At 41.8% G+C, this 26,557-nt stretch overlaps 1 protein-coding gene across 2 annotated transcripts; it reads left to right on the top strand.

Moving 5' to 3' along the window:
• On the top strand, nt 1–26,557 carry LOC124416093. 2 transcript variants are annotated; one of them, XM_046896958.1, is made up of 4 exons: nt 1–301; nt 20,830–20,972; nt 25,637–25,730; nt 26,280–26,557. In XM_046896958.1, the coding sequence occupies exons 1-4, from the start codon at nt 101–103 to the stop codon at nt 26,448–26,450; spliced, it is 609 nt and encodes a 202-aa protein (XP_046752914.1). In that variant the 5' UTR covers nt 1–100; the 3' UTR covers nt 26,451–26,557. The 2 variants fall into 2 exon arrangements, with proteins under 2 accessions (XP_046752914.1, XP_046752915.1); XM_046896959.1 differs by having other exon boundaries at nt 20,854–20,972.

Genomic DNA, 26,557 nt, shown 5'->3' on the forward strand with positions numbered 1-26,557 from the left:
GGCCCCAGGACGAGACACACGGGACTCGGGGCTGCTGTCCCTTTGGGGGTGGGGCGAAGGACGGGGCCCCTCGGGTCAGGGGCGACTCAGGGCCCGTGGGATGGTCTCGGGGTGGTGCCCCTGCGTGCCGCTTGGGCGTCGGCAGCTACCGCCCCCGCAGAATCCGAACATCAACGGAAACGGGGGTCCATTCACCGTCAGTGCCGCGACGGATCACTCAGAAATGGTGCAGATGTTTTACTACGAGAACCGGGGAAAATGCTGCAAGAAACTCCTGCGGTACAACGGATATCCAAACAAGGTAACCTCAAAATAGCGAAGTACGCCATCTGGTGGCAAAAAAATGCGTTCTCATATTTAACGATAGAAGGCGTTGTTCAACGTATGCTTCACTCTGTATTAACTCATTCTTCTTAAACAGAAGTCGAATCACTCGTGTAAGAAGTTTTCTGTCTAGTTGTGTCCGCGTATTTCGGCTAAACTGATCAGCTGTTGAACCGGTGCGACGCCATATTTCTCTAGTCATGCCCTACTTTGGATACCAATAATTAGCTATCGCCTTCGATCCTGCATTTGTAGGTTATAAAAGGCTTTTAAATCCAGAGAAACTTACCTCTTAACTGCGAGATAACGATTCTAATTATACAACTTTCCAAACTACTACGAATTTTACAACTCTTCAATAATCGTTTCGTGTATCCTAAATTATAGAAGAATTGCTCGACTGATTTCGACGACGTTTTAGTGATACGTCGAGTACTCGGTAGAAATTTCTCACGAAACTTTTGAAACTTTTACCACTTCCGATAATGGATATTCTGGATTTCGAACGAATGGCCAAATCGATTTGAATACAATTTCATTCTCAGATACGCGATCATTTTTTTGAACATCTTTCGACATTTGGTTACAAAAAGGTTACTTTTAAGTTCTAACTATGAAAATCTATCGCTTGATTATAACATTCGTTTTAATTAATCAATCAAATATGGCATCATTTAAGACAATTTATTTGTAGTTGGATCGAGTAATCTAATTTTATTGATTCATCATTTGCTTTTTCTCGGTGTACCAATTTCGATTTCTTGTTGCGATAAAAACATATTTATCCCAAACTTACTTCTGAATATAGCCTGTCGTTTATTTCTTAGATTTCTTTCGTACAACATTTCCAATGAAATTCTATTTTCATTTTTCAAAACACGAATCTACCGTCACCAAAAAATCTTTTGCCAAGATTTATTTGAGATTTGAAGAAACTAATTGATCTGCAAATTAACCGCTGATAATTATTTATTCCCCTCATCGTGTATTAAAAATACACAAAATACTGTGAGAAAAGGTGCCAATTGGTGAGAATAAAATCGTTTTTCAGTTACCATTAACATATTTTTTCACACGATTTCAAATTTAGCTTCCCTCATGCCGAATTCTTACTCAATAATCATATTAAACAAAAATCCTTTCACCGGGCGTCTTTCCTCTAAAACGTAGTTGAAGCTTCTGATGATCTTCATAAAATATTCCATCTCCGAATAGCGTTTACCGATTTGTTCAACGCTAGCGAGGCAGGCGGCATTTCTCGGTGGCAGTATATCGACAATATTGTGCGGTGGAGTTAGAAATATATTGGAAATATCGACGGAGGTTTTCCTTGGGTCACCTCGGGAGCAATAACTCGATAAATTCCGCTCTGAACAACTGCAGAAATTGCAGAAATTGCATCGAGTTACGAGGAAAGTAAGTCTTGAGCCTCTTGGCGCTTGGCAGAATGTCAGGAGCCAGCTGCTGTCGCATTGTTACCTTCCAATCATGCCACGCCGGTTCCGTCCAACGCTTTCGATCAATCGGGGAACCAATTTATCCCTTAGAAAAATATCTCGATCACTCGGTATAATTACTTGCAGAAAAGTAGAAACTAGCAAAATTACGAAAAAATATCTGATCAATATCGATGTGGAATCATATTTGCTGTAAAAAAAATTCTCATTTTCAGATCAATTTTAACATACTGAGGCTTATTTTGTTCGTAAATAAATTTGGTTTCTTGCAGTTGGTCACATAACCGTGTTTAGAGACATTGTATAAAAAATACTTCCAATAATCCAATGAAAAACGGAGAATTCGTTAAAAACGAAAATGAGCCCGAGTACATTAAAATCGGTCAATCGACGCAATTTTCTCACTCAATAAATTAATAAAAATTGAGCTATCGTAGATGAAATTTATGGGTTTTAATTTTTCTCTGTATTAAGGATGCCTTCAGTCGCAACTGTACGTTTGGTAATTCCTTGAGATGCAATGATACAGCGTAGTTTTGCTGACGAAAGCGAAATCCGGAGTGTTATTTTCACCCGCGCTTGGCAATATTTTACTGATTTGAATAATTACGGCATTCGCTTTCCGCCCTCGTTCCTCTCAACTTGCAGAGTCGCTTTCTCGCCAGGGACAAATCTGCGACTCGTCAAGCGCAACGAGATACCCCGAATTATCCCAAATGCCACGTGAAAACTTTGCAAGTTACTTACCTGCTCTCGCTCTGTTTTTCTTTCTTTCTTTCTCTCTCTCTTTCTCTGCAGGCCACGAACTCGATGGGGATTTTCTTGCCTGCCTTAGTTACAACTTATTTACTTGCTAGACTCAGAGACGTGACTTTCATTCATTCATGCAGCTGAGAATTGAACTTTTTCGCGAGGAGAAATTTACTCGAAAATCAAACGAATGATTCCCATGCGTTAAAATTGATTTCGAGTGATTTCTATAATTTCTATGATACTCATGGCTTCAATAATTTTCGAGAACTTGGGCCGATTTTACTGTTTTACGGACTCCATGGAATCACGATAATCAACCTGCAACGTTGGGAAATCATTGGGAATCACTGATAGGATAGAAATGAATAGAATGTCGATGGATTGAAACCATTTACCTTATACCGCAAGACTATTTTACAATGATTTTCATGACTTATTTCAGCGATATCATGCGGTTTTCAGTGATTCGCAATCGTTTTCAATAATTTCAGTTATCTCGATAGATTTCTCGTTATAGCAAAGACCATTTCAATGATTTAAAAAAGTTGGTCGTCCAAAATCAATACTGTTTATTAATTTTTTTTAACGACATGTAATCGTACATTGAGTATTTATCGAATCATTATATTCCTAACCTGCGAACATCTCTTTAAAAGTAGAGTAGAAAATAATAAAATTATAATCAGAAACTTGGAAATAGTTGCTTCCTTTCAAATGGCTTGAAAACGGCTAAAAATCAAGCAGATTCGTTCGATTTCTCCCTATATCGACTGATGTTATTCAAACGACTACTTTCTAAAAAGTCACTGAAGCAAAGTTTGTAACCTTGTAAAATTAAACATTCAACGAACTGAACAAAATGAGCCATCATAAAATGAAATCAAACAAACATCCCAGATTTGAATCCATTCTGACGTGGTTTGAAATGAAATATTGATGTCTGAGCTCTTTTTTTTATAATTTGCACAACGAATATACATTCAATGTACGAAAATCTCGTAATAAAATTGATAAAACGTATCAATTTTTGTCCAACCAATTCTTTGAAATTTTCCTGGTCGACTATTCGATTTCCAATCGTGAAACTTATGACTTCCTTGGGAAACTTGCACTCCTTTTGCGCGTCTAAATTTCGCAACATCGGCAAAACAAATAAAAGCATCGAAAAATATTTCTTTTTCATGATTTTTGTTCTTTGTCTGTAACTCGCGCTTTTCAATAATTAATCCGAGCCCTGAATTCAACTCTTCTACTGTCTCGGGTGAAAACCTCGAGTCGACTCGTCGAAAGACGAGCCGACTGGTGCTTTGAATATGGAATTTTGTTGGCCGTCGGAGATCCGAGAATCCCGCTGCAGTCTCCTTCGTATTAGTTTTATTCCGCACTCCGAAGTCGTCTCTCTTCCTTTTTCCAGCACGATTCAACGCATTCTTCAAGTTTATTTTAACCTCCCCTTCTATTCCTCCTTCTTCTCGGTGTATTTGGGATCCCTTTATTGCTTCCCGAAGCTACGGGGAACGCGATTCCTTCTCACTTCTTCAAATAACTTTCGAAGACCTGTCTGGAAAGTACCCAGAATCACGTCTGCACTCGGTTCTTTAGTGGCTGATGCATCGCGTGTGCCGCAAATGTTGCACAACTTGACGAGCTCCCCGCAATAAACTTTCAATGATCGCTGTCGAGATGCGAGGAAATTAGTTAGAAGCTCTTCGATCTTAACCCTTCATTAAATCCTTATTACTATTATTATCATAGGCGAAATAATTAACTAGAGAAGATAATTCTCAGTAACTAAAATTAATCTCCCTTCCACCAGCTTAATTAATTCAACCGAATGATACTTTCTTTGATATAGACTTTTCGAATTTCTGCGATCGTATAAATTTAATTATAGAATCTGCTTATTATACCAAACGAATACACGGTTAAGTGATTATATTCAAATGATACGTTTTTCTTGTACCCAATCAAATATTAAGTACATTTATACTTTATTTTATGGGTTCTCATGGAAGTTCATATAATTCGCTGGAATCAAATTCTTATAACAATTCCAAGAATATTCAGTCGATTATTTCATCAAAATATTCGATTAATTCAAACCACAGCGAATCAATTCATTAGATTCAAGTGACGAATGTCATTTGCAAATTGCATCGGAATAAACTAAAAGGTGACGCAGTTCGTTAGGTAAATCAAGTAAATGTAATTACTCGCTATTTAAATGCAGCGAATTTTCTTCCTCAGCGTGGGAGAAAATTGATGCAGGAAATCAATGAATTGATTCGATATCCAAATAGCCGTTATATGCCGAGGGTAAACGGGGCGAATCGACAGCCCAGCCCCACTTCCGAACTGGGGCAATGTCTCGAGTTTCTAAACTTTTGCACGCTTTCGAAATTCCTTATTGAAAATAACCGTTCAACCGTATCCTCAATCAGCTCTGGGATTTTTTCTACCCCCAAAACAATTGTCTCTACACTTTTTCCAAATTGTGAATCGTGTAAATTGATTAGCAGAATCGTAGATAATCCAAACAAGGGTAGCGCAGTAAAGGGAGCGAAAAAATATTGGCCGAAGTTTTTGCAACAAGATTTGACCCTGGGTTGATATTTTCCATACGATTTTTCGTGTCTTATTCAATTTCTCTTTTTCTTAGTCTTCCGGGTTTTTTCTCTATCTTTTTTTCTGTTTTACTTCTTATTCTTCTTCTTCTTGTTCTTCTTTCTTGGTAAATACCTCGACTGAAAACTGAAACGCGCGCGCTCTGAGGAGCATTTTAAAAACTTATACTTATGGGCTTTACGTCGTTAGACTTTGAAAAGTTTCTCCTTTTACCCTCCCTCCACCCCTAATTCGCATCCTCAGCCCAAGATGCGCACGTCTAACTTCCAGCATCCGCTGTTAACTACTACCATCAAATATCTGGAAAGAGATGACGCGCAGATCGATGCGACTCATCTCAACTAAGAAGAAGCAGCAGCCGAATGGTTTACTCTCAAAAACACCAGTTAAATTGATCTCAATTTTTCAAATGAAATTATGGACACTTTACTTGCACGGAGAAGGGATAATAAACTTATCATTTTTGGATAACCGACCATTCAGTGAAATAAACGTTTGATAAAACACGTTAAGAAATCGACATCCTGTTCACTTTATACGAGAACAATTAACTTTGTTGAGGGTTTTTGCAGTACCCGTGAATCCACCCTCAAAAATTGAACGAAATTAGATTTTTCCCCGTATTCCTTTTGTCACATTATTCACTTTGATGAATTTTTCTCACCCGGTGAAATATAGCGGAAGAACGGAATTGTACTTTTTCTCTTGAATACGTAATTAGTTGCCAAAGTTTTTTTTCATGTTCCTGTTTTTTTTTTACATTTGTCCTTCTTGTATCAAAGTTTGTACCGTATTAAACGAATATTTCAGTTAATTTGATTGCAACGATGTATTCATGCCGTTTATATTGACTCGGAACTTACTTCAAGTTTCCCGCTTGAAATATTGCTTAGCGTTTTTCGAGACATAAATATTGTCAGATGATACTCATTTCGCCGAACACATGTTCAGAATTCTTAATATTCGGTTGTAGAAAAAAAAAACTATTTCAAATCGAGCCGTATTTGATAAAAATCGTCATTAATATAAAAGCAAAGTGAGATTTCTAAACATCAGTCAAGCAAAAGATATATATGATTACGAACTGATTTTCAAGCCGGCAACGAGATTATGAGCCTAAAATATAATTCAAGGGATAAATAAATCGCGAAATTTTATTCCGCACAGAAAATTCACATGTATAAAAATTTAAGGCACTCAGTCAGTCGACTCGGTGAAATATAATTACGTTCACCGAACCGTGAAATTGAATCACCATGAATCAAGAGATCACGTTACATTTTGACTCGATCCGCGAAGATCTTTTCAGTCCCGAAACAAGCTTTGACAAAAGTCCCACCAACCCAGGGGCGTAACTAGCCATTTAGGGGCCCTGCGGTAAGGACACAAATCGGGCCCCTTGGGTGAATAATGAAACATATTTTTTGGGGCCCCTCCTTCCGTGCTTTATAAATTTCTTCCAAATAAAACTGTAATTGCTGGGCAACTGTCAAGTTGTTAGATTGGATAATAGTAATGAACTATCACCAAACCTTGCAAAACGCATCTCAAAATACAGTACAAAAACATCATGATTACGAATCCGAATGAAATATTGCGACTTCATTTTTTACCCCGTTACCCCCGGGGCCTCGGGCCATTGTCCCGATTCCCTAGTTCCCACCCACTCCCGGAGGAGTGGAAAATTGTGTAGAATCCATTGTTTAGAACATAATGCGTGCGTAAGAACTATTCGGGTCTTTGAAAGCTGCGTATAACCCTGGTGGGCATGCGTAATGCTGAAAAATGAGTAACACGACTCGAGCCGAAGAAAGAGGCGGTTTTAATCCATCACTGAGGTATAATGTTTAGTGATTAACGAGCGGTGCCACCAACTTAACACCGTGACACGTGTTTTGTCGGTTGACACTGGCGCCACCGAGTCCCAAGGCATTGTGCCCAGGTCCCGCCGCCTGTGGAGCTACTGTGATTAATCGTAACCTGAACCCGTCCACGTGTAACGATGGATGTGTGGATGCGTATTCCCATACCTGGCCCTAATCCACCGGGCGTAGTCTCGCCCTTACGTGAAATCCATCGAAATTCGTCGAGGGAGTTATTTTTGAGGTTGCCTGTACCTGGTATAATTTATTGTACGGTGGCAAAGGACCGCTTACGTGCAACGACTCAATTTTTTAATACCTTTAATTTGTAGGTACTCGAGTATGAGACGATCAGATGCGAAGACAGATGAAAATCTAATTTCCGGAAATTTGTTGGGCTGAAGTTAGGAACGTCGTTGCGACGATTGATTTTTCTTAAAAGTCGGTATTCCGTGATTTTGGGAATGTTTTAAATGCAGTAAACCATAATTAACGAAAAATGTATTGATATTTTGGGAAATGTAACTACTTGAAACTCGCTATATGTATAATTTCTAAGTAGTAAACTTTACCGAGAATGATTTATTGCGGTTATGTTACGAAGTTCAGTCTCATGGAAATTTGCATTGAAAACAATAGAGAAAAAAATCATTCAATCCGATGGTTCTTGTCATTAGTGAATAATTTTTTTCGTTCCTCTTGAAATGGTTTTTCGAAATCATAGTCTTTTGTGCGGTTATTCAGATTCAATAGATTATACATTCTCAGATTATTTCCAAGTATCTTTGAAGAGATGGGATTCAAATTCCACCCTGGAATTTTCAAGATTTTTCAAGAATTTAGTCGTTATTGCGTTTTAGTTTCACCTTTAAAAGCTTTGCTTTATAATCACTACATTCTTTAACCTCTCTCCTCTGATAATCAAATATGAATAAATATGTATAATATATTATATTGTGTAATATTCAAAAACTTGAAAATTAATTTCTCATACTGAAAAATCTGTGTGGTTTTGTACTTCGTGAACCTAAATTTATTCCGTGTTTAACCAATAGTAATATTTAATTAAGACTACGAATGATCCTTGATTGAGATTACATTTTCGATAACTTATTCGGAATTTTATGTCTACATCGTTGATGACAATTTTTCAGCAGGTATACAATAAATCGACAATTCTCTTCCCAAAGTTTATTTTTCCATGAACTCGACGGGCCGTCACCGAATTTTCATTAACACCGACTATATATATATATATCCTATAGTCTGAAAATATGTAATTTCGCTGCATCCTGCAGGAAGACCGCATATGCGATGTGAGCTCGACGGAATCCAGCGAGGTATCTTCTCCGCGTGCGTAGGGATGGGGTATATCATTATTCACGAGTGAATGAATCCGGTTCCAAGGTTTTAAATCCAGACCCAAGAGGCGGCGGGTTAAGCAACGGGGAAAGTAATTAGTTTTTAACAAGCAGAATACCCCAGTCTCATTAACGTCCCGTGCGTACGGCGGCAGGCCGGTGCACCGGACGAGCGGAAAGAAGAAAAAAGAAAAGGTGCGGAAGAAACGAAAGGAAGAATGAGCGCCGGAAGGCAAAATTGGAATTACTGCAATTTAAGGACGTGGCTCCCGAAGGAATTGATTCTTTCTCATAATTTTTTTACCAGGTAATCGTAGGTTGAGTATTTATCAAATTATTGTATCCGTAAGCTGCAAAAATGTCTTTCGAAAGTAATAGAATTGATAGAATTCACTTTGCGATCAGTCATTTTATTCCCAGGACTATTTTTACAAAGTTGTTGAAACAGATTTTCTTGCTCCTCAGTAATCAATCCAATATTGCAATGGGAATAGTCTTTTGAACAAAACGAACCACCGTAGAATAAAATCGAATGAATAATCTCCTAAGCTTTTAACTAATCTAAATCAATTTAAAGTAAAACATCGATAATCAAAGCTTAATTTGCTTAAAACTGCGGTATTTTTTTCCATTTTTGCACTCCAAGAAAGCGATCTTCGCAGCTCATAGGAACATAAGAACTCTATGAATACTCAATGTACGACAATTTTTTAATAAAACCAACAAAAAGTATCGGTTCTTGGCCATCCGACCTTCTCATTAAGCCTCGTTTCCAACCGGACTGCCCAACCAAAGACCAAACACTGCGATATGCGAGGCAGAACCGGAGAGGATCCCATTCCGTTTCCATGGTGACCGACCCGAACAACACCCTCCACTCACACCCGTCAAGGGGGTTGTTCTGCGCTCTGCAGGGGTGGACAGGAGCCGCGGCTAAGCATTGCTTTCCGATTATACCGATATAATAGTTATCCCTACTCGATTCCGGACTCCTCCATGTTGCCAGGGGTCGCGGCTGACGCAGGAACGCATTTCAATTTCCGCAGGACAACGCCTTTTCACCCTTTCACGCGATCTCTGCGCGAGTTTACGAGTCGAACTATTTTTAAACCAGAGACCAACGGGTCAGAGTTGATATGAACGGGTAATTAAATGAGTTGATTATTTTTATGATTTGATAAAGACAGTGTACAAGTAGCTGTGAACAATTTGTTTATCTGAATACTTGAGTAGCTTGGTTTCATTATTTCCCAATGTCATACGAAGCTTGATGATTTATCCGCTGTGACTTTGGCAAGCAAAATAATGGATTCGATTGTGAATGCATTGCGAAAATCACAGAGAATGATACTGAAGAAATTCTTTCTACAGAGAACAGTCAATCGTATCATTATTGATCCATGCGTCGAGTGTCTTTTACCAATTTTGATTGCACTTAACACGTACTTTCAAACAGTTAACCATCCATTGATTCACTTTTTGTCTGCTTTATTCTGTCATCTTGTGTTGTGCATATCACGATGTCGTAGTTTAATCAAGATTTCACTATTTCATTGCGTACACCGTAAGAGGATCGAACAGTGCGCAGTGTGAAAAGAGATCATTTCGGCACTTCTTGTTGCTTTCAACAGCTATCCTCGCTGACTCTCAATATGGAGAAGGTCGGATCGTTAAGTCAGTTTCCTCGAGCATTCGGTCTACGGACCGTAATCGATAGTTGGATAATTAATTTATGCTAAAGAATTCCTAAAATTTCTTTGATCATTCCTCACTTCGTAGGCTCGGTCCCGTCTCTTGTGCCCGTTTTTCTAGAATCCAAGGCCTGATGGAGGCGTGTAAAAACTCTGGAGTAGATTCTGTAATCCAGTAATTTGTTAAACGACCCCTTTATGCTATCACTTGAGTCTAATCTCACTCCAAATTCAACCGGATAGATGAAGAAATCACATCAAGCAACCTAACTGGTGAAGTTTAGTTAATCTAAACGAGCATGTGATTCCACTTTTAGAGAATATTCTTTTCTCAATAAGACATGCACCTTTGGATCAGTTTGGCCATGCTGTTAGGAATGCACAGTTCAGACCGTTACCTAACGGTGTCGGCAGGTTTAGTCGGTGCCACTTGTTCCTAACGAGCCTCTTTGTCTGAGCCCCTTGCGAAACCTTTTGTAGCCAGGACCTTATCGCCCCTGACCTAGGCCTCTAACCCCTTTTCCACTTTACCCGGGATGATGACGAAGCGCCGTTCCGCACCGCTTCTGTAAACCTTGTTATTGTTTACCCTGTAAGGCAGCTTATAGCTGGTTACGTCTGCATCCCACTGTACTCAACACCTCGTGTGTAACGCGTATATTGATTGCCACAACCACCCAATGCTCTGGCCATTGAGTTTGTTTTTCGGAACCACTTTGCGGCCTTCGATCTATACGAGGGTATAATGTTGTGAAAACATAATCATTTATAACGGTTTACCGACCCGTCAATCGGCTTCCAAATCGTTTGATCCTATTTTTCTCTAGCTTCTTAGGACGTGTTATTGCATATTCGTACCAGTTATAACCATATTCATCACATGCAATCTGAACTTATGGCCACAGATGGTATACCTGGAGGTACTTTGGTCTACGTAAATGATAGACCAATTTTCAACCACCAAAGTGTGCCGAGTACTGAAAACTTGTTTTACATTTCAGTAAAGCGTCAAACTGATGAACACATAATTCTATAAAGCTGTCCGCAGTTGGTACAGTAACCACAAATGGAACAAACATTCAATAACTTCAGTGGCTCGGGTTTTGGGCTGGGCAACAGATGGAATCTGAGAATGGACAATGAGCCGGGGTCCGCTAGCCGCTAGAATTCCGTGACGCTAGAAACCGATATGGCATCCCTGATTGGCTCTGTTTGAATAACTTCCCAGCGAACTGAAATACCTACCTCATTCACCCTCCAGAGGTGTATGCTTGCCCAAACAAAGTGGGCGACCAGCCGGGGAGGGGGGGAGGAGTCCTGTGAAAATATGGCTCGATGAATATCGGTCATCTTGCCCGGTTCCACGAATCTCCGCTGTACGAGCCCTGAACCGAAAATGGAATAACAAGATCGCAGCACCGTCAGCAAGGGTTCAAGCAACGCCGGAAATTGCGGAGTCTTTGGGCTCGCGGTGTTGGTCACGTTGTGAAAACGTCCTGTTCACCAAATTAGGAGTTGCCTGCGATGAATTTTGATCGAAGACATTGGGCGTGGAACAGTGCTTGCTTCAAGATTCATCGGGAAGGAATTAGTTGGATTTTTTTTTTTTTAACCTTTTATTTATTTATCCTCGTGGATTTTTTTACCAGAGAAATTCATCGTCGTGTCGTGAGATAATTTGAAATATTTCATCGGCGATAAATTCTTTGAAAGAAAACTTGTCGAGGTATTCAAATAATTAAGCACTATTAATTCCAGCTTGTCGTTGTTCCTTCACAATTCGCGGCAAGATTTTCTCTATAATCTCTGCGAATAATTTGAAATAATTTGAAATAATTTGAAATAATTTGCATGTCTAACGATCCGTGGGAGTTTCAGGGAGAGACGACTACGGTGCGATTTAATAAGTCGTTAAATCGGTAGTCAAGAAGGCACTGGGGCAAATTCAGATTAACGACTGCTACCTTGTTTCGCTGTTTAATTGTTTGTTGCGAAGCTTTTTGCAAATTAATGGACGAGTCGTGGATTAATTAGTCCTCGGCTTTATACGATAAAATTACCCTGGGACTACGGATTGATCGTCGTGTACTGAAAGCCACCCATTCATCACCATCGCCCACTAGTTCCTGTACCTGATATATATAGGTATATATGTGTATGTATATCACATATGTATATGTGTAAACTAAGGTTATTATCAATTACGTCATGCAAAAGAAACCTGCACGAAATTTTTAAATCGACACGTGCAGCCTTCTTTGGAATTCGAGAGGAGCATTGCTAATCGTCATTTGAAACAACATCTGATTAGACACGTGTCGTCTTGTAATTGAGTTAAAATCAGAATTACACATCTGCACCCTGCTCGTCCCTCGGCAAATGTTTAGCAATGGCTTAACGAGCCTTAACTATGGCGTGGCTTATTTGATCGATCGATATAATTGGAAAGACACACATCTCGGGGTTCGCGTTCAAGTGTTTATCCTCATTCAATGAGGTTTGAGGTACGCCTTTAACGATCATGTGCACATCTGTGTCCCGGTTGATCAAAGTTACCCCCAAAGTCCTGGATTCATTCTGGCTTGTAGCTATATATATATATATATACGTCTCTCGTGAATCCTTATCTAATTTACAGGCCATTGTTTTTGCATCGAGGCTTGAACCTGGTTAAATTTTTGCCCCTCGATTCGATAATGGAAGTAATTCGTCCGATGTAAATGAATCCTCAAGGGATGGGGGATGGGGTGTCAGAGTAGAGCAGAGCAGCGTGCGAACAGTCAATTTTTCACCAGGCGAGTAGGAAATGTCGCGGAACGCGGTAATGCGCGGAGCGCAAAGGGATTGATTGAAATCAATGCCCAGATGCGAGGCGTGATTGAAGTGGCTCTGCGAAGCGTAGGAGCTGAGATTCGCAGCATGCTGGTTAAAAATTGCAAACGATATGATAAAATCGGGAATAAAAGAAGAGAAAACAAAAATAAAATTAGACAGATCACCTTTAAGAATGAAGAAAGTTTTTTCTCGAAAGATTCGATCGAGACCTCGAGGTGCGCGAGATATTTTCTAGTCGATTGACCCAAGAAACAAAAAAAAAAAATCGAAATCAAAGTCGATAAGGCATAAGGGAAACGAGAGAATTGCATGCCCGGTGTAAAGTCGAACGGCGTGTCAGGACGCGGGAAGCCGGAGGAAGTTCTATATATTCAAGGAGTGACACAGGTCGGCGCCACTTTTATGCTACTACAATATCCCGCGTCATTGGTTTCCCCTTGACAAACGACAGGCGCAATGTCCTACACCGTTTGCTGGAATATCCACTTCTGCAAACTTTGGCAAATCGATACACTTGCAGCCTCACACATTCGCCCGCGTTACACGCTCTCCGACTTTGTATATATATATGTATTTATTATATATACATATGTGCAGCTATACATATATATTCAAGTTGCGGAGAACGATGCAGAGAAATCCGGTGACCGGATGTAATTCTGACAACTGCTGCTGCTGCTGCTGCTGCTGCTGCAAGGATGATAGTGCCAGGATAATTTGTCAATTCGATTATATTAACAAACTTTGCAAACTTCGTCGATTACGTTGCAGGATTAAGGAAAATATCTACTGATTATTCTAAGTCATTTGATCGAATGATCCTCGAACCATTTTAACCAATCTTGATTGTCATTTCTTTCGGAGCTCGTACGGTACCATCATATACAGTATAGGACGTACATAGTAGCAATAAATAAAAATGGACAACAGATTTAGTAACAGACACACATCCGCGTTCCGGCTCGAGTTAATAAGTCGAGGCACGTAGTTCTGTATCCCATTCCACGTCACGTCAGTTTGAACAATACCCAGGAAATTGACCTCCGCTACCAAAAACATAGAAGAACTCTGCGTTCTGAGCAGAAGTTTCTCTTTGCACATCGAGTATGTGCGACTCAAGTCACGAGAGATGATATGTTGACAATTGGCATGTGGCTAACGAAGATTGTGCAACCATTGAAAGTGCCAATTCCCACTTCACAAAGCCAGCAAAGCTTCGGAGACTTAAAAGTCTCACTGACATCACCACCTGCGATGACTCAGGTGAAGCCAGAAATCTAATCCCGGCGTGGTGTAAAATTTCTGACCCAGAAACCGGGCTGATCCGCATATGTACCAGAGTGGTTTAAGTTACAGGAGTCGAGAATCACTGCAAATGCTCCTCGCCTCTGTCAGGTACACGCGTTACACCATTCTGTTTCATTTTATTCTGCTTAGCCGACACATTTATACTCCGAGCTCTTCACTCTCTGCTGGCTTCTGTTTGTAAACTAATTCCGCTCGCACTTGGTCCAGTTTCTATCGCACTGCAGTACCTGATTCCGACGTACGTACATACATACATACTGGTAACACCGCGAGAGTTGTTTAGGGATAGATGAGGGTGACGCGATGGCCTTACACTAGTTGAAACAATCTTCTTTATACATTACAGTGGTTGAATGTTGCGTTAAATTTTCTAGTGGTGCTATGTCTGTTCTATACTGTAATCGATTTCTAACTAACTCTCTAGGAGTTCTTTAATAAGTCTCTGAGTGAGGGTTGCAAATTTTATAAGGGTGAAAATTGTTCAAGGAGGGAATCCAAGTCGAGGGTGTTGGATTTCTGATGTTCGGTTCAATGTGTTTTAACAATGAACGGTAATTAGTGTCGGAGAGTCACCTACGAACCGTACTAAAGAAGTTTGGAAAAACTGAATTTACGACCAGCCATGTGGTTGCCAAATGTTTGATGCGACAGTGAGAAAGTTGAGGAGACAATGGTTATGACGGGTTAGTTGAGGTTTATAGGCTCTCTTGTTACAGATGTTGAATTAACGTTATTTTCACTATACCATTGTCCAAATTAATCTTATGAATCTACCTACGTCTTAGTTGAAGTAAGCGCTAAACGTGATATTGCATGTAACATTGAAATATTAATTCTACTATGAGACTTCAACTCCCTGTTAAGGTGGTTTGGGACCAAATATGAGTTGCCATCATCAATCTCCATAGGCGTAGAACAGCACGTGTGAATATGACTCCAGGGTATACAATTGCGCCCTCTTCCAACTAAAAATATTTTTTAGCCTCCACGTGGCTCTTAGGGGATGTTTTCACCGTGCAACTCCCAGGGGTTGAAGTGGGGTATCGTTTTCTCGAAACATCAACGAAACGGATACTTTAAACTGGATTTCCATGCCGTGAACACGCACCGCTATATACCCTTTTGCGTTTCTCTCGTCCCGAGAGAGAACCCCTCGAGTCAATTCACCCTCGCATTTCCCTCGACAAGTGAGAGCCTCTCCCCCCGATGATGTACCTATACGATTTAGAGAGAAGCAGGTAATGGGGTGGCCAAATTTGCCAGAATAAGCGACTAGATTCCGGCTCAGCCAAGCGCACCATTGCTTTATCACATTAGCCTTCCTGCTCACGCTTTTCAGTGGTCTCCTCTTCCCCGCCCATGACCAACGCTGCCCGGGACCATCTCGTTTGGTAATACTCATTTCCGGCGGCTCAATGGCGCCTGACTGTATCGTTCAATTCAAGTTTGAATAATCCGACGCGATGGAATTTTGCACAATCTTCCAGACCTCATGTTTGTCAGCTCGATGATGGGTCTTGTCCTTCGAAAGGATTATCGCTGGCATCGCTTGGTGTGAAGTAGAAATTGATCGTTATAATCGCACGATTAACAACATGTAGATTAACGCAGAAACGTTACCGTCACATCTCGTTTAACGCATCGCGTCGTTGGATATCCTGGACGACGTCGGTGGTCCTGGGCTGTTGAACCCAGAAGTCGAGGCTAGACGCGGCTTATTTGCACCAAATTTAATCCGGATTATTGTAATAGGCTTGCAACGTGTGGAAACAGTTTTGACCGGGTTGGACTTGGGATTATAATATTTATGTAAAAGCTGTTCGATATTCGATTACATAGTCAACAAACCCTGAAGGCTTTTGCGGAAACAACGCGTGTGCAATGTAATATCGAAAACTAATGGCACCTTGAAACTTAAAAACAATATACAAAGAGCGTCACATTTTAGTTTCCCTAAATTGAGAAGCCATCTTCGTTTGTTGAAAAACTCTGCTTTCGTAGAGCTTCATTTCTGACCGTGGAAGACTCGAGGAACCGTTATAAGTACCGTTCGAGTACCGAAGAAGCACTAAATGAGCAGTTTCTAGCCGAAAGGACTGCTAATGGTAAAATTAGTAAAGCAAACGTGCCGTTTCGAGTCCCAATTAAATACGCCAGTAATGTAACACGCCACCCTTGTACCTTCGCCTTTCTGCCATGTCGCAATGCACTCCCTCTCGAGGATCACGGAGTTTGCGGCTAACTTTGCTGCAGTCGGGGTTTGCACTGCACTTTGTTACATAGTTATACGGCAGACTGGCACGTTTCTAACTTGCTCAATTACAGCGCTAAATCAACGTTACGCCGCTTTCCCCAATCGCTGCAACGCGAAATGAAACTGCGAATTATCATCGCGTTGTCTCCACCAGGATCCCACGTCCAATTCGGAGGGATAATTAATTCGGTAATTATTGCCGTTGAATCGGAGTGACATTTCGCAGGGTCGGGTAATATTTAATATCTGAATACCAGAGGCCGGATTTCACGTTCAGTCTTCGTGCGGTTCGTCAGCTTGACGTGCTGACGAGAGCAGGACGTGACATGCACCCGTTGCTGCTAACAATTTCCGGAATGTTTATGAGAATTAATATCATTTCCAGAGCGTGCAATTGGGAGAATCTGCCGATCAACGCTTAACGCGTATAAAGTGGCTCTGCAGCTCAACTTCAGCGCTCTGTTCAACGGACGAAAAGCTCGCCAGCTGCTGCGAGATCCGAGTCCAGCAGCAAGGCTGTACCGATCATCCGGCTTATAGCTCTCGCTCAATCAGCTCCAATAATCTCTGCAATCTAGCTTTTCGTCCGGGCGATACAAGAGGGCATGGATTGTTTGTTCCTGTTATTTTATCCCCTTCTTTTCCGTCATCCCATTCGCGAAACCTCGCCGAAACTCCCATCTGGAATATTTCTGGTCGAGCAATTGACGCGATCATTTTATCCTCGAGAAAAATGGATAACCAACTAAAAAACGGTGTGGAGTAAATTTATTTGAGGATAAGATTAGAAGCCAATCTACGTCGTGTCGCCGTACATGTCACGGTTATGGGAGACAGAATTCTGGATTTCAAAGTGACGACGAGTTTCCAAGTTTTCTTTGTTTGCTGGTGTGGCACGTGGGACGTTTGCAATATTCATAATTAGAATGAAGAACAGCGCGTGCCTCTTTCGCAGAGGACTGAGGGAGGCTGCCAGGTATTTCCCTAATTATTTTCAGCCAGTGCTTCGTGTTTCTCATTTAAACAGGGAGGCACGGGAGGAGCTTTCATTTCCCTTGGACGAGTTCTCCCTTTTCTTCTCTTTATATTCTATCACGCGTTTGCTTTTTTCTCTTTCTTTCTTTATTTCTTTATTTTTACTCTTGCTTTTCTTTTCTCAGTTTCGAGCATCGTAAGAGGATTACAAATTCAACGATATTGCTAAAACTTTCCGAGTGCCGTTGCTGCTGCTGCATTGGCACAGCGCTTTATGCACGTTTATAAAGCTCAACTACTCTGAACACTCTTGTTGTTCCTAATTATTTATTCCACTGTCCCGATCCTGCTGTATATCCTTCTCTGCACATCCTTCCACTTTGCAATTTTTCCTCTCGAATAATTTATCTCCTTTGGATTCTTTCGTCGGACACCATAAATTAAACCCTTTCTTTACAATCTTATAAATTTGAGATGATACGTAAATGCGGGTGAAAAATATTTAAAACGATTCAAAGTGTTGAGCATGCTGGAAAGACCTGCATCGTCGCGCCTTTTGCGAATGGTGAAAGAACTCGTTGTACCGGACAAAAGCACCAGAGATAAGCCGGATGACCCTTCTGAGCTCCAACAAATGTGAAATTATGCGAATAATTTGCATTCCCGGTGCTTTGGACGGGAGATTGGAAACTTCATCGGCCGGTAGGATCAAAGTGATGCGAATTTCCGGGTGGAATTTGGTCCGAAATTAATAGACTGAGCTCGGTGCAGCGCAGCCAACGGGGTGCATGAATATTCGCACTCGTTAAATTGCATCGAGGAGTAGCTGCACGTTAATTCCCTGTACAAACAAAGTTACGGTGCATTTAGAGGGAAATTGATTGCCGCGATGTCGTGTAAAAGTTTCTATTTCTGTTCCGAGTATCGGGGAGGTCCTCGAGCCTCTTTGGGTCTCCTTCAGGCTTGCCAACTCCGGTTTTCTTCCCTCCGAGATCCGAGCCTTCAGTCTCCTGACCCTGCACGAAAATAAATCTCGTAAAGCGAACGAACTCAGCAGATTGAGCCGTAGAAGGGGGAGGAGGACGGGGTTTGAGGGAGCCTCGAGTCGGTTCTCAATATTCTTGTTTACGCGGTAGATCCGAGATTTTGGCTCAGGATCTCAGCGGTCTTTGCCGAGGCGGTCCGCTGACGCCGGCGCGGATGCTGGGAGTTGATAAAATCTCCAGACGACCCTTTGGTCTCGATCTAAATCTTGATATCGCGCTCACCCTCCCTCTTCCCTCTCCCCTCTCATCATTCCGCTTTTCATTCTGATGCTTCTCTCCAGAGTCGCGGGGGTCGGGAAAGCGGAGAAGAGCGGTAAATTGTCTTGAGGATTTCACTTCCATGCGAAACGACGCGAGTTAAGAAGTTTCAATCGGTTCGACATCCCGCGATGTGTGTATTATACCTACACACACACACACACACTCATACGTACACCATAATTCTTGTGATTATTTCCGAAAGTGCATCGGTTACGGTGCACTGCTCAGATGAGCGAGGCAGCAGACCGTCGTGATGAAAAAACTAGACACTGCAGCTTCCCACGACTAATGGCTTTATGGCTTAACAACTCATGCGGTGTGCTTCTCTAAATTGAAAACCCACACACCCCTGAAACACTGCTGCTTTTACGTGCTGCAATGGCTGCCTGTTTCATGTGAATCACATGCTTGATCCGCTTTCATGCATTTTGGATAATGTTTTCATTAACGGATCGGAAAGAAATCCCCCTCTGAGTTGGCTTTATTCTTTTTTCCGGTTTAGTTATCCGCTTCCGGTTATTTTCTTGGATTACCAAACGGATCAATAATAATCTGCTTTTCTTGGATGTTTTATATATTGTATAGAGATTGATTTGAATTAGATCAATTTGTAGATCTGATGAGGGCTCTGGTCAGAGTCGAATCGTCATTTGTTGCTAACAAACTATGACAACTTATTTTAACGACGGACCTACAAAATCAACCACTTCGTTAACAAATATGGATACTTCAATATTCGTTTATCCCAAAATTATGAGCTCGATGAGTTCAGAGAATATTCAGTAAGGAACCCAATCGATCAAAACCGAATTCATTTATGCACGATGCTGCAGATTACATAAAATATTTCATATAAATTGATAAACATCTTTTTATGGGGATAGAAAAACAAGGTAATAGCGTTTTTCAATTATCATTTCATACTTTATTGCAATTTTAATTAATCAATATAATCACTTATTGTGACGTTTTTTCGAGCAGTATGGTTTTCAAGTGATATACACCGTCGTTAAAATTGTTTATTATATCCAGAAAATCGATAACCAACTTATTGCAGTATAATAAATCATGATGTATTTTAATCAAACTAGGATAACAGTGGAGAAAATAATGTCAATCAAGTGTCATCTGCACGAGATAAAACATTCGTTCGTAAAGCGAAAAATCCTCGACAGTCGAAGACGTGAATCACATTGAGTTTTAAATAAGGTAGAAGGTATCTGTTCGCTTCAGGGATTTCTAAAAGCCCTGAAGAGTCTGTCAAGAATATCAATATTTCCGTCAGATAGTTTCGCACTGCCGGGAAACCAGACCACAGCTAGAGCCCAGAAGGCAAACGTTGACGGTTGCTCTTCGCCCTGACACTCTTGCGCAATGATCTATCCTTGATCTCTCCTCCCGTTGCAGTCAGCATCCCGCTCTCCTTATAGCTTCATTTTATTTCAAGGATGTGCCAGGTTGTTAAGGTACGTCTAGTGTGTAGGTAACCCGAGTAAAAATTCCCCGGGGAATCTTCCCTCTATCGCAATTCTCTCAATTCTATCCCCGCAGGGTGGAAAAATATTATACCCTCCGATTACTCAACCCTTTTTCTCCCCCTCTTCTTGCCGACATATCGCCCGATGCTTTTTGCCACAGCTTTCACGTCCCGTCACCTTTTTAGTCCCCGATGGCCACCGCCTTACACTTGAACTCATTTCTCAACTCTCCGTCGCGTCGCCCTCAGACGCCGCAAGATATCCGCGAAGGGAAACCACGATGTCACGTGATACAGCGCGGTACTTCCAACTTCCGGGACTGACATTAACTGACTCCGCTAACTGGCGTGAGCTTCGAAACTTGGCTTCTCTGACAAACGTATACCCAAACGTTTGTGCAGAATGTTCAGTGACGTGCGGCTTCAGGCTTTTGCAATGACACGAATTCTGCATACCTTGCAAAGTTGCACAATTCCGTTTGTCACGTGAAACTGACAATCACTGTGAGAAACCTTGGCTTTGGTTCCTCTACACTCAACGAGCCACTCTCTTCTCCCCCCCAAAGCTGAACCGAATCTATTACCACCCCTGGCTGATAGAATACCGGTCAATTCTTGTTCCAGGTCCTGTTATTCCCAGAGGAGGGCTGGGCGAGGAGTGCGAGCAGTTCCTACTGGACCCTGACGCCGTTCTGGTGGAGCAGAAGCCGTTGCAAGGTGGTCGAAGTGGCTGGAACGAGGAGGTAATAGACTTTCGAGTCAATTTTTCACCCCCGAATCGATGATTGGCGGGACGATAACTCTGACTCCGGTTTTTCCCCGATAATATAAGTTGGAAAACTTTCTCTTATACATATTTTTCGAGCTATTTTCTTTCCCTTTTCTTCCTTACTTGCGAATCGAAGAAGGGCGCGTGGCGCTCCTCAACAATTTCGCGATTTCAATATCTGTCTGCACGGCCCAACGCTATCGACGCGTGGGGGATGAACGATCGGTACTCCCTTTATACTCCTCCTCACCCTCCTGCTTTCAGACACGATAGAAATGCTCTGGCACAATACGTCGTGGGTTACCATCTAGAAGGCTCATATACAATGTTTATGGGCACTTCACCCTCAATATTCGGGTCATAAATTACGTCCAATTCGACACAAGGATCGCGACTCAATTCTAAATCCGAGACCAAGGATATACGGAGTTTCTACTTGCGAGGGAATTAATGCAAGGCGAGAGGCACAATATCGCTAATTATTTATACATAGAGTTCTGATCGTTCCTGCAAAACCCCTCACCTCGATTATTCATCGAGCAAAATCCCGCCACGCGATCTTCAATTCCGGGCACGCAGTGCCAATTCAAAGACGCGAGGTTCCCTTGACTGTTTCGATGCTACGTGCTCTCCTCATTATATCTGCCCAGCTATGGAATCGCACCGTACCTTCCATCTCCCTGTTTCTTCGGCTTGGGTTGTACCAGTACATCGTGTAATTCTCACGGAACCGTCGCTTCCAATGGCATCGTCGTTGGCTCCCTCCGATTCCCTTTGTCCTCTTTCCTCTGATGTCTTCATCGCCTCACCCTCCGAACTTCCGTCTTTCCATTACCTTTAATATCCACTCGATCAATGAAAACCAGTATAGATCATTTTTCTTTGCCATCGTTTGTTCCTTCCTCTCGAAAGTATCTTTCATATCTTGATTTTAACCTCTATTTGGGAGGATACTGTATAGGGTGGACCCGGATATTGCGTGTCGACACCATCGTTCCACAGTAAATGAAAGTGTGGGAGGTACAGGTGTACAGAGTTTATTTTCACATGTGAAAGAAAAATGGTTTTGACGTATTCTGGGAAGTCTGAAATTCAGAAGGGCCGAGAACTTTGTTGATTATAGAATTTTGCTTCATCGGAAGTATTGCAAATTGATTATTTTACTTTGTTTTTGTGATATTAGATTCTGCTCATTGCAATAACTGAGTGCCCTTTGTAATGGAAATCTTGAGAAAACAAAAAAAAAACTTGCGCAAACATACCGACTCGTATATTGATCCTTTTCCTTAACACGACTCGTCTATATATAAGACACCTGAGTGTTGGAAAACTGGAGCAGTAGAAAGTTAGTGAGGTTCTTCTTGGCACAGGATTCGATGCAAAAGAAGGAAACAGTTCACTTTTGACATGGTAATTTTTGATCGTGAATTTTGGCTGGCTGCCGTTCGACGGTATAAGGACATTGAAATTCCTACAGTACCGAGATAAATTCTTCGTCCTTGGCGGTCTGGTTGGTCTAAATATCATCCGGACGGTTTCATCTCCATCCGCGTTTCTCCCGGGAGATGAGGATCGAGTTAATTCACTCACCACGTAGCTGCAGAGCTAGAACTGCAGCTCTCGGAAACTAGAACTGGAGATGCTCGCCCCATTGCCTTGTCGTAATCTCCTTCTGTTCCTCCATGTCATATCCACGTTTCACGACTTTGCAGGAACCAGCAGTCTGCACTTCGGTCTGCTACAAAACCGATGTAGAATCTATCCTCGCTGCGTTGATAACATAGTTCTTTTTTATTTTATTTATAAAAAATGCTGGGATGTAACGTACGTTCTAAACGACCCTTTCGAACAGAGTTCTTCTTTTTTGTGATTGATTGACCGTAACAACTAAAGACTTATAGAAATTAATTGCCAAGTTTTCATAAATCTCATGTAATTTTTGAAATATAGAAACGATTCTAGAACTGTTGCTGAGCGCATAAGAGGCGAACCGTAGATTTGCAGGTGGGTACAGAGTTGTTTATGGACTTGGTAGGTACATACATGTCGGAGTTACCCTCCGGAGGGTGGTTTGCCTGGCGCCAGACACCACGGCTTATTTGATGTCGACGGTTTCCCGCTACCTCTTCACCAAGGGATTCGAATAAAAGCCTCGGGTCCTGGGACCCGGGGTTCAAGTCGGCCGCAGATGCCATGAATTGCTCAGAAATATCCACGATAGTTCGACGCTGGTTAGCCGTTGCCAGCTTTCGCTGTACTACACTTCTTGACCGCAGCTTTACAACCAACTCATACCCGCCAAGGGACAACGATATTTTTGATGTTTCACACCGGCGAAATAACTCCTCATGTTTTTCATCGTCGAGGAAAAGGTTAGAATAACATGGGGTCGTATAGCACTTCTTTTTTACGGATTATATTGTGCTGTCCTATCGCAGAGGTCCATCACCATGATAGGGATCCATGGTTTCCAGTAGGTTTTGTGGCAATGTAACATTTGATGTTATCTGATTCGTGAGTTTCGGTGTGCAGAGTTGAGGCCGTTGGATAGAATCAAAGCCAACCCCACAGGTGTTGAATGGAGGATTTTAAATAATTTCCTTGCCTCTGAGAGTACCTTCGGTACATAAATTATACTTATACGTATAAGCTACGTGATGTGTATGGAATACATTCTGGAAAGAGTAAAAATACTCGCGAGATGGGAGCTTAATTTTAACGACGCAGGGTATAACAACATCGGTACTTCGAAATTCTGTGAAAGGAAGTACGGTGAAAGCAGGCTGCAGGATAGAGCCATTATATCCGCTCGCTTTACGAGCTTGATGAATACTTTGTTCGGCATAAAATCATCCGGTATAGCAATAAATGGAGTAAATAGCTTGTATAAACGAAAAAACGAACGAATTTACGTTTTCCAAAACTTTTTCCACCCGGAGTTTTCCGAGCGCTCGAGATTCGGAATTTTGCAAGCTCAAAGAACCGTGCAGCTCGCTTTCATTCAAACATTCCAACTTAATCCACGCCATTACTCAAAACCTAATGCTATACAACATACTTTGAAAATGAAGCTCCAAGTTTTACCTCCTGGCTGTGACTCCTGATGCGCGTCGAAGGATTTTTGAAACGAGGGTCATACGTTCAATACCTTTGTTTCATTTCGTTTGCGTCCAACAGCCTAGCTAGTAAGTATAGGTTGGAATTTGGATAAAAGTCGAGCACTTGATCCGCGTACTTCACGGAGTCCCCTATCGTTTACACTTTTAACAATCTCCATTGATCTCGAGGGTGGCTGCTTTCCGCTCTCTTTGCTCTTGCCCTTCGAAGTCAGAGTCTGATCCACCGCGTTTGGTCCTTGGTGCTTAGCCTAAATCCACAGGCTCTTTGAACCGGCGTTTAGTTACAGAAGTAGGCAGTCCTTTACGGTGAGACTCGTCAATTTCAAACCGAAAATATCCGCGGAAAAAGACGGCAGGAAATGCGCATCGTGAGCTTTCAGCGGGATCTTCTCGCTCGGTAAGATCGTCAGCTCTGAGCTCGCTCCACGATTTCGTTCGGCGTGATCCCGGTAATCTCTCCAGGTTTTCGGGTCCCCGGTTTCATCACGTAACTTTTCGAGTTTCGGATCAAACAGCTGGAAATATCCCGAGTCGATTAGATGCCAGATAATCCACGAAGTTCCCAGTCAAACTTTGACGCGAATTTTCGTCACCGGGGTTCCAATTTCCAACATCTTTCCTAACTCCCGTCTATGTCTGCTTTATCCCTCTGGTAGAGAGACTTTGGCTAACGATTTATCTAGCATACCGTGCGCTAGATTTCACCAGCATGAGACCCTCGAGGCTGCGACACGTGGAGGGTATGTGAAGTGCAAACAAGTACGTCTCTCGGTATCAGCTCGTCTTCGCAGACAGATTGGGAACACAAACGGGCTTATCAAGTTGGCTAAAGTTGTTCGGTGACAAGGAGAAGCTCGGATATTGCGATGATTTTCCTTTCTCCTTCGTCTTCATATCACCGTCATTTCGGGAAAGAAACACAGTGCGAAAAGCACAAGGTGAATCTGGTAGATGAGCTTTCAATGAAGTTGAGCACCGCGATGAAATACTTGTCTTGACTTGACTAGTGACGTTTCGAAAGTAGCTATCTAACTAATCTTGCGAGGTATTTGTTTAAATGAATGGCATTTCAACGTCTCTCGAAAGGCAAAGGAACCCGCTTGAATCCAGGATGAGATTTGTTGAACGATTTACGGATGCTGTTATCTCCGTTTGAATAATAAAACTTTTCCCTCGGTTAGTTAGTTAGTTACTTACTTACTTACTTTCTTAGTCAGTTAGAATGAAATTTTTGCGACAGTATTCTTTCCTCCCTTCGTTCAACTCGTCAACTCTTGCAATGGCTGTGCGATCTTATAATGAAGTTCTAGACCAGGAGGGGGATGAAATCAGTCGGACGTTTTGACGTTAAGAAAGAATCTTTTAAACTCGGTATGAAGATAATTTCCGGAAGATTTTCTTTTTCTGCTTGGCATTATATTATATCCCGGTAATCACTTTTCCTCCCTGCCTCAACTTCTACGGTAAACTACCCCTGCCCGTCCTCCCCTTTCACGGCTCTCCGTAATTTCTGTTCCAGATACAGCACTCAGGCAAAAATGGTCGACACTGGAACTGGGACGCTCTACATCATCGGATCCTTCAAGAGAATGACGACAGATCCAGATTTCAAGGTAGATTCCCCGTCACTATAATGCCGAGTCATTCCATGGCAAGCGGAGAGTCTTTTGTGTAGAATTTAACTCGATGCGATCGATTTGATCTCAGTTTTTGAAATGCGCGTCTTTTTTCTCGTACAGGAGTTATTTATTTATTTATTTCTTTTTTTTCAAAAGTCACGACCCTTTGAAAAAACGTGACGTGACGTGACCCATAAATCTTGACCTTTTAAAAATTGTCAGATAAACCATTAGGTCGATTCTCGTTATTCAAAACGGGGTAAAAAATCAAGTAAACGATTCTAATTTTCAAACATGCGTGAAAAAAAGTGTACATACGAAAAATGTATGAGCACATATGTTCGTTTTGCGTAAATAATGTGATTCTCACGTACGTGTGTTTGATAAATGAGAAATACATTCTACCTACATGGCATGCATACTTCATGCATGATTGAACGAACGTGACTACATATTCGCACGTATATCGAAACTATATTGAAAATATATTTACTGCCAATCAAATCTTCGACATCAATCCAATTCCTTGCCATTTCCGAGCAGCTGTACCTAACGTCCAACGTCTCGTCGAGCGACTTCAACATGGGGTACAGCATGACCGGGACCCTGGAGAGGGGCTGCAAGAAAACGAACTCCTTCCAGATGACGCACTTCGCTGTGATCCGTCGACGGGACTACGAGAAGGCCTACGAGGAGCCGAACCACCCCACCTAGTGTCCGGAGACACCCACATCGTCGGAGTGTGGGGACTACGAGCGATATACGTAAGAATTATAAGGTGTGCCCCGACGAGTTGTGACACTCGAGTATCAAGAAGACGC

This window comes from Diprion similis, chromosome 2 (genome assembly GCF_021155765.1).
Source record: "Diprion similis isolate iyDipSimi1 chromosome 2, iyDipSimi1.1, whole genome shotgun sequence".
In the NCBI taxonomy this organism is placed as follows: domain Eukaryota; kingdom Metazoa; phylum Arthropoda; class Insecta; order Hymenoptera; family Diprionidae; genus Diprion; species Diprion similis.

Excerpts from the sequence above, each read along its gene's own strand:
- LOC124416093 (XM_046896958.1), top strand. The coding sequence starts at position 101 with ATGGTCTCGGGGTGGTGCCCCTGCGTGCCGCTTGGGCGTCGGCAGCTA. Across the intron at positions 20,973-25,636 it reads GAAGTGGCTGGAACGAGGAG|ATACAGCACTCAGGCAAAAA; the intron begins GTAATAGACTTT and ends TTTCTGTTCCAG. Across the intron at positions 25,731-26,279 it reads CGACAGATCCAGATTTCAAG|CTGTACCTAACGTCCAACGT; the intron begins GTAGATTCCCCG and ends ATTTCCGAGCAG.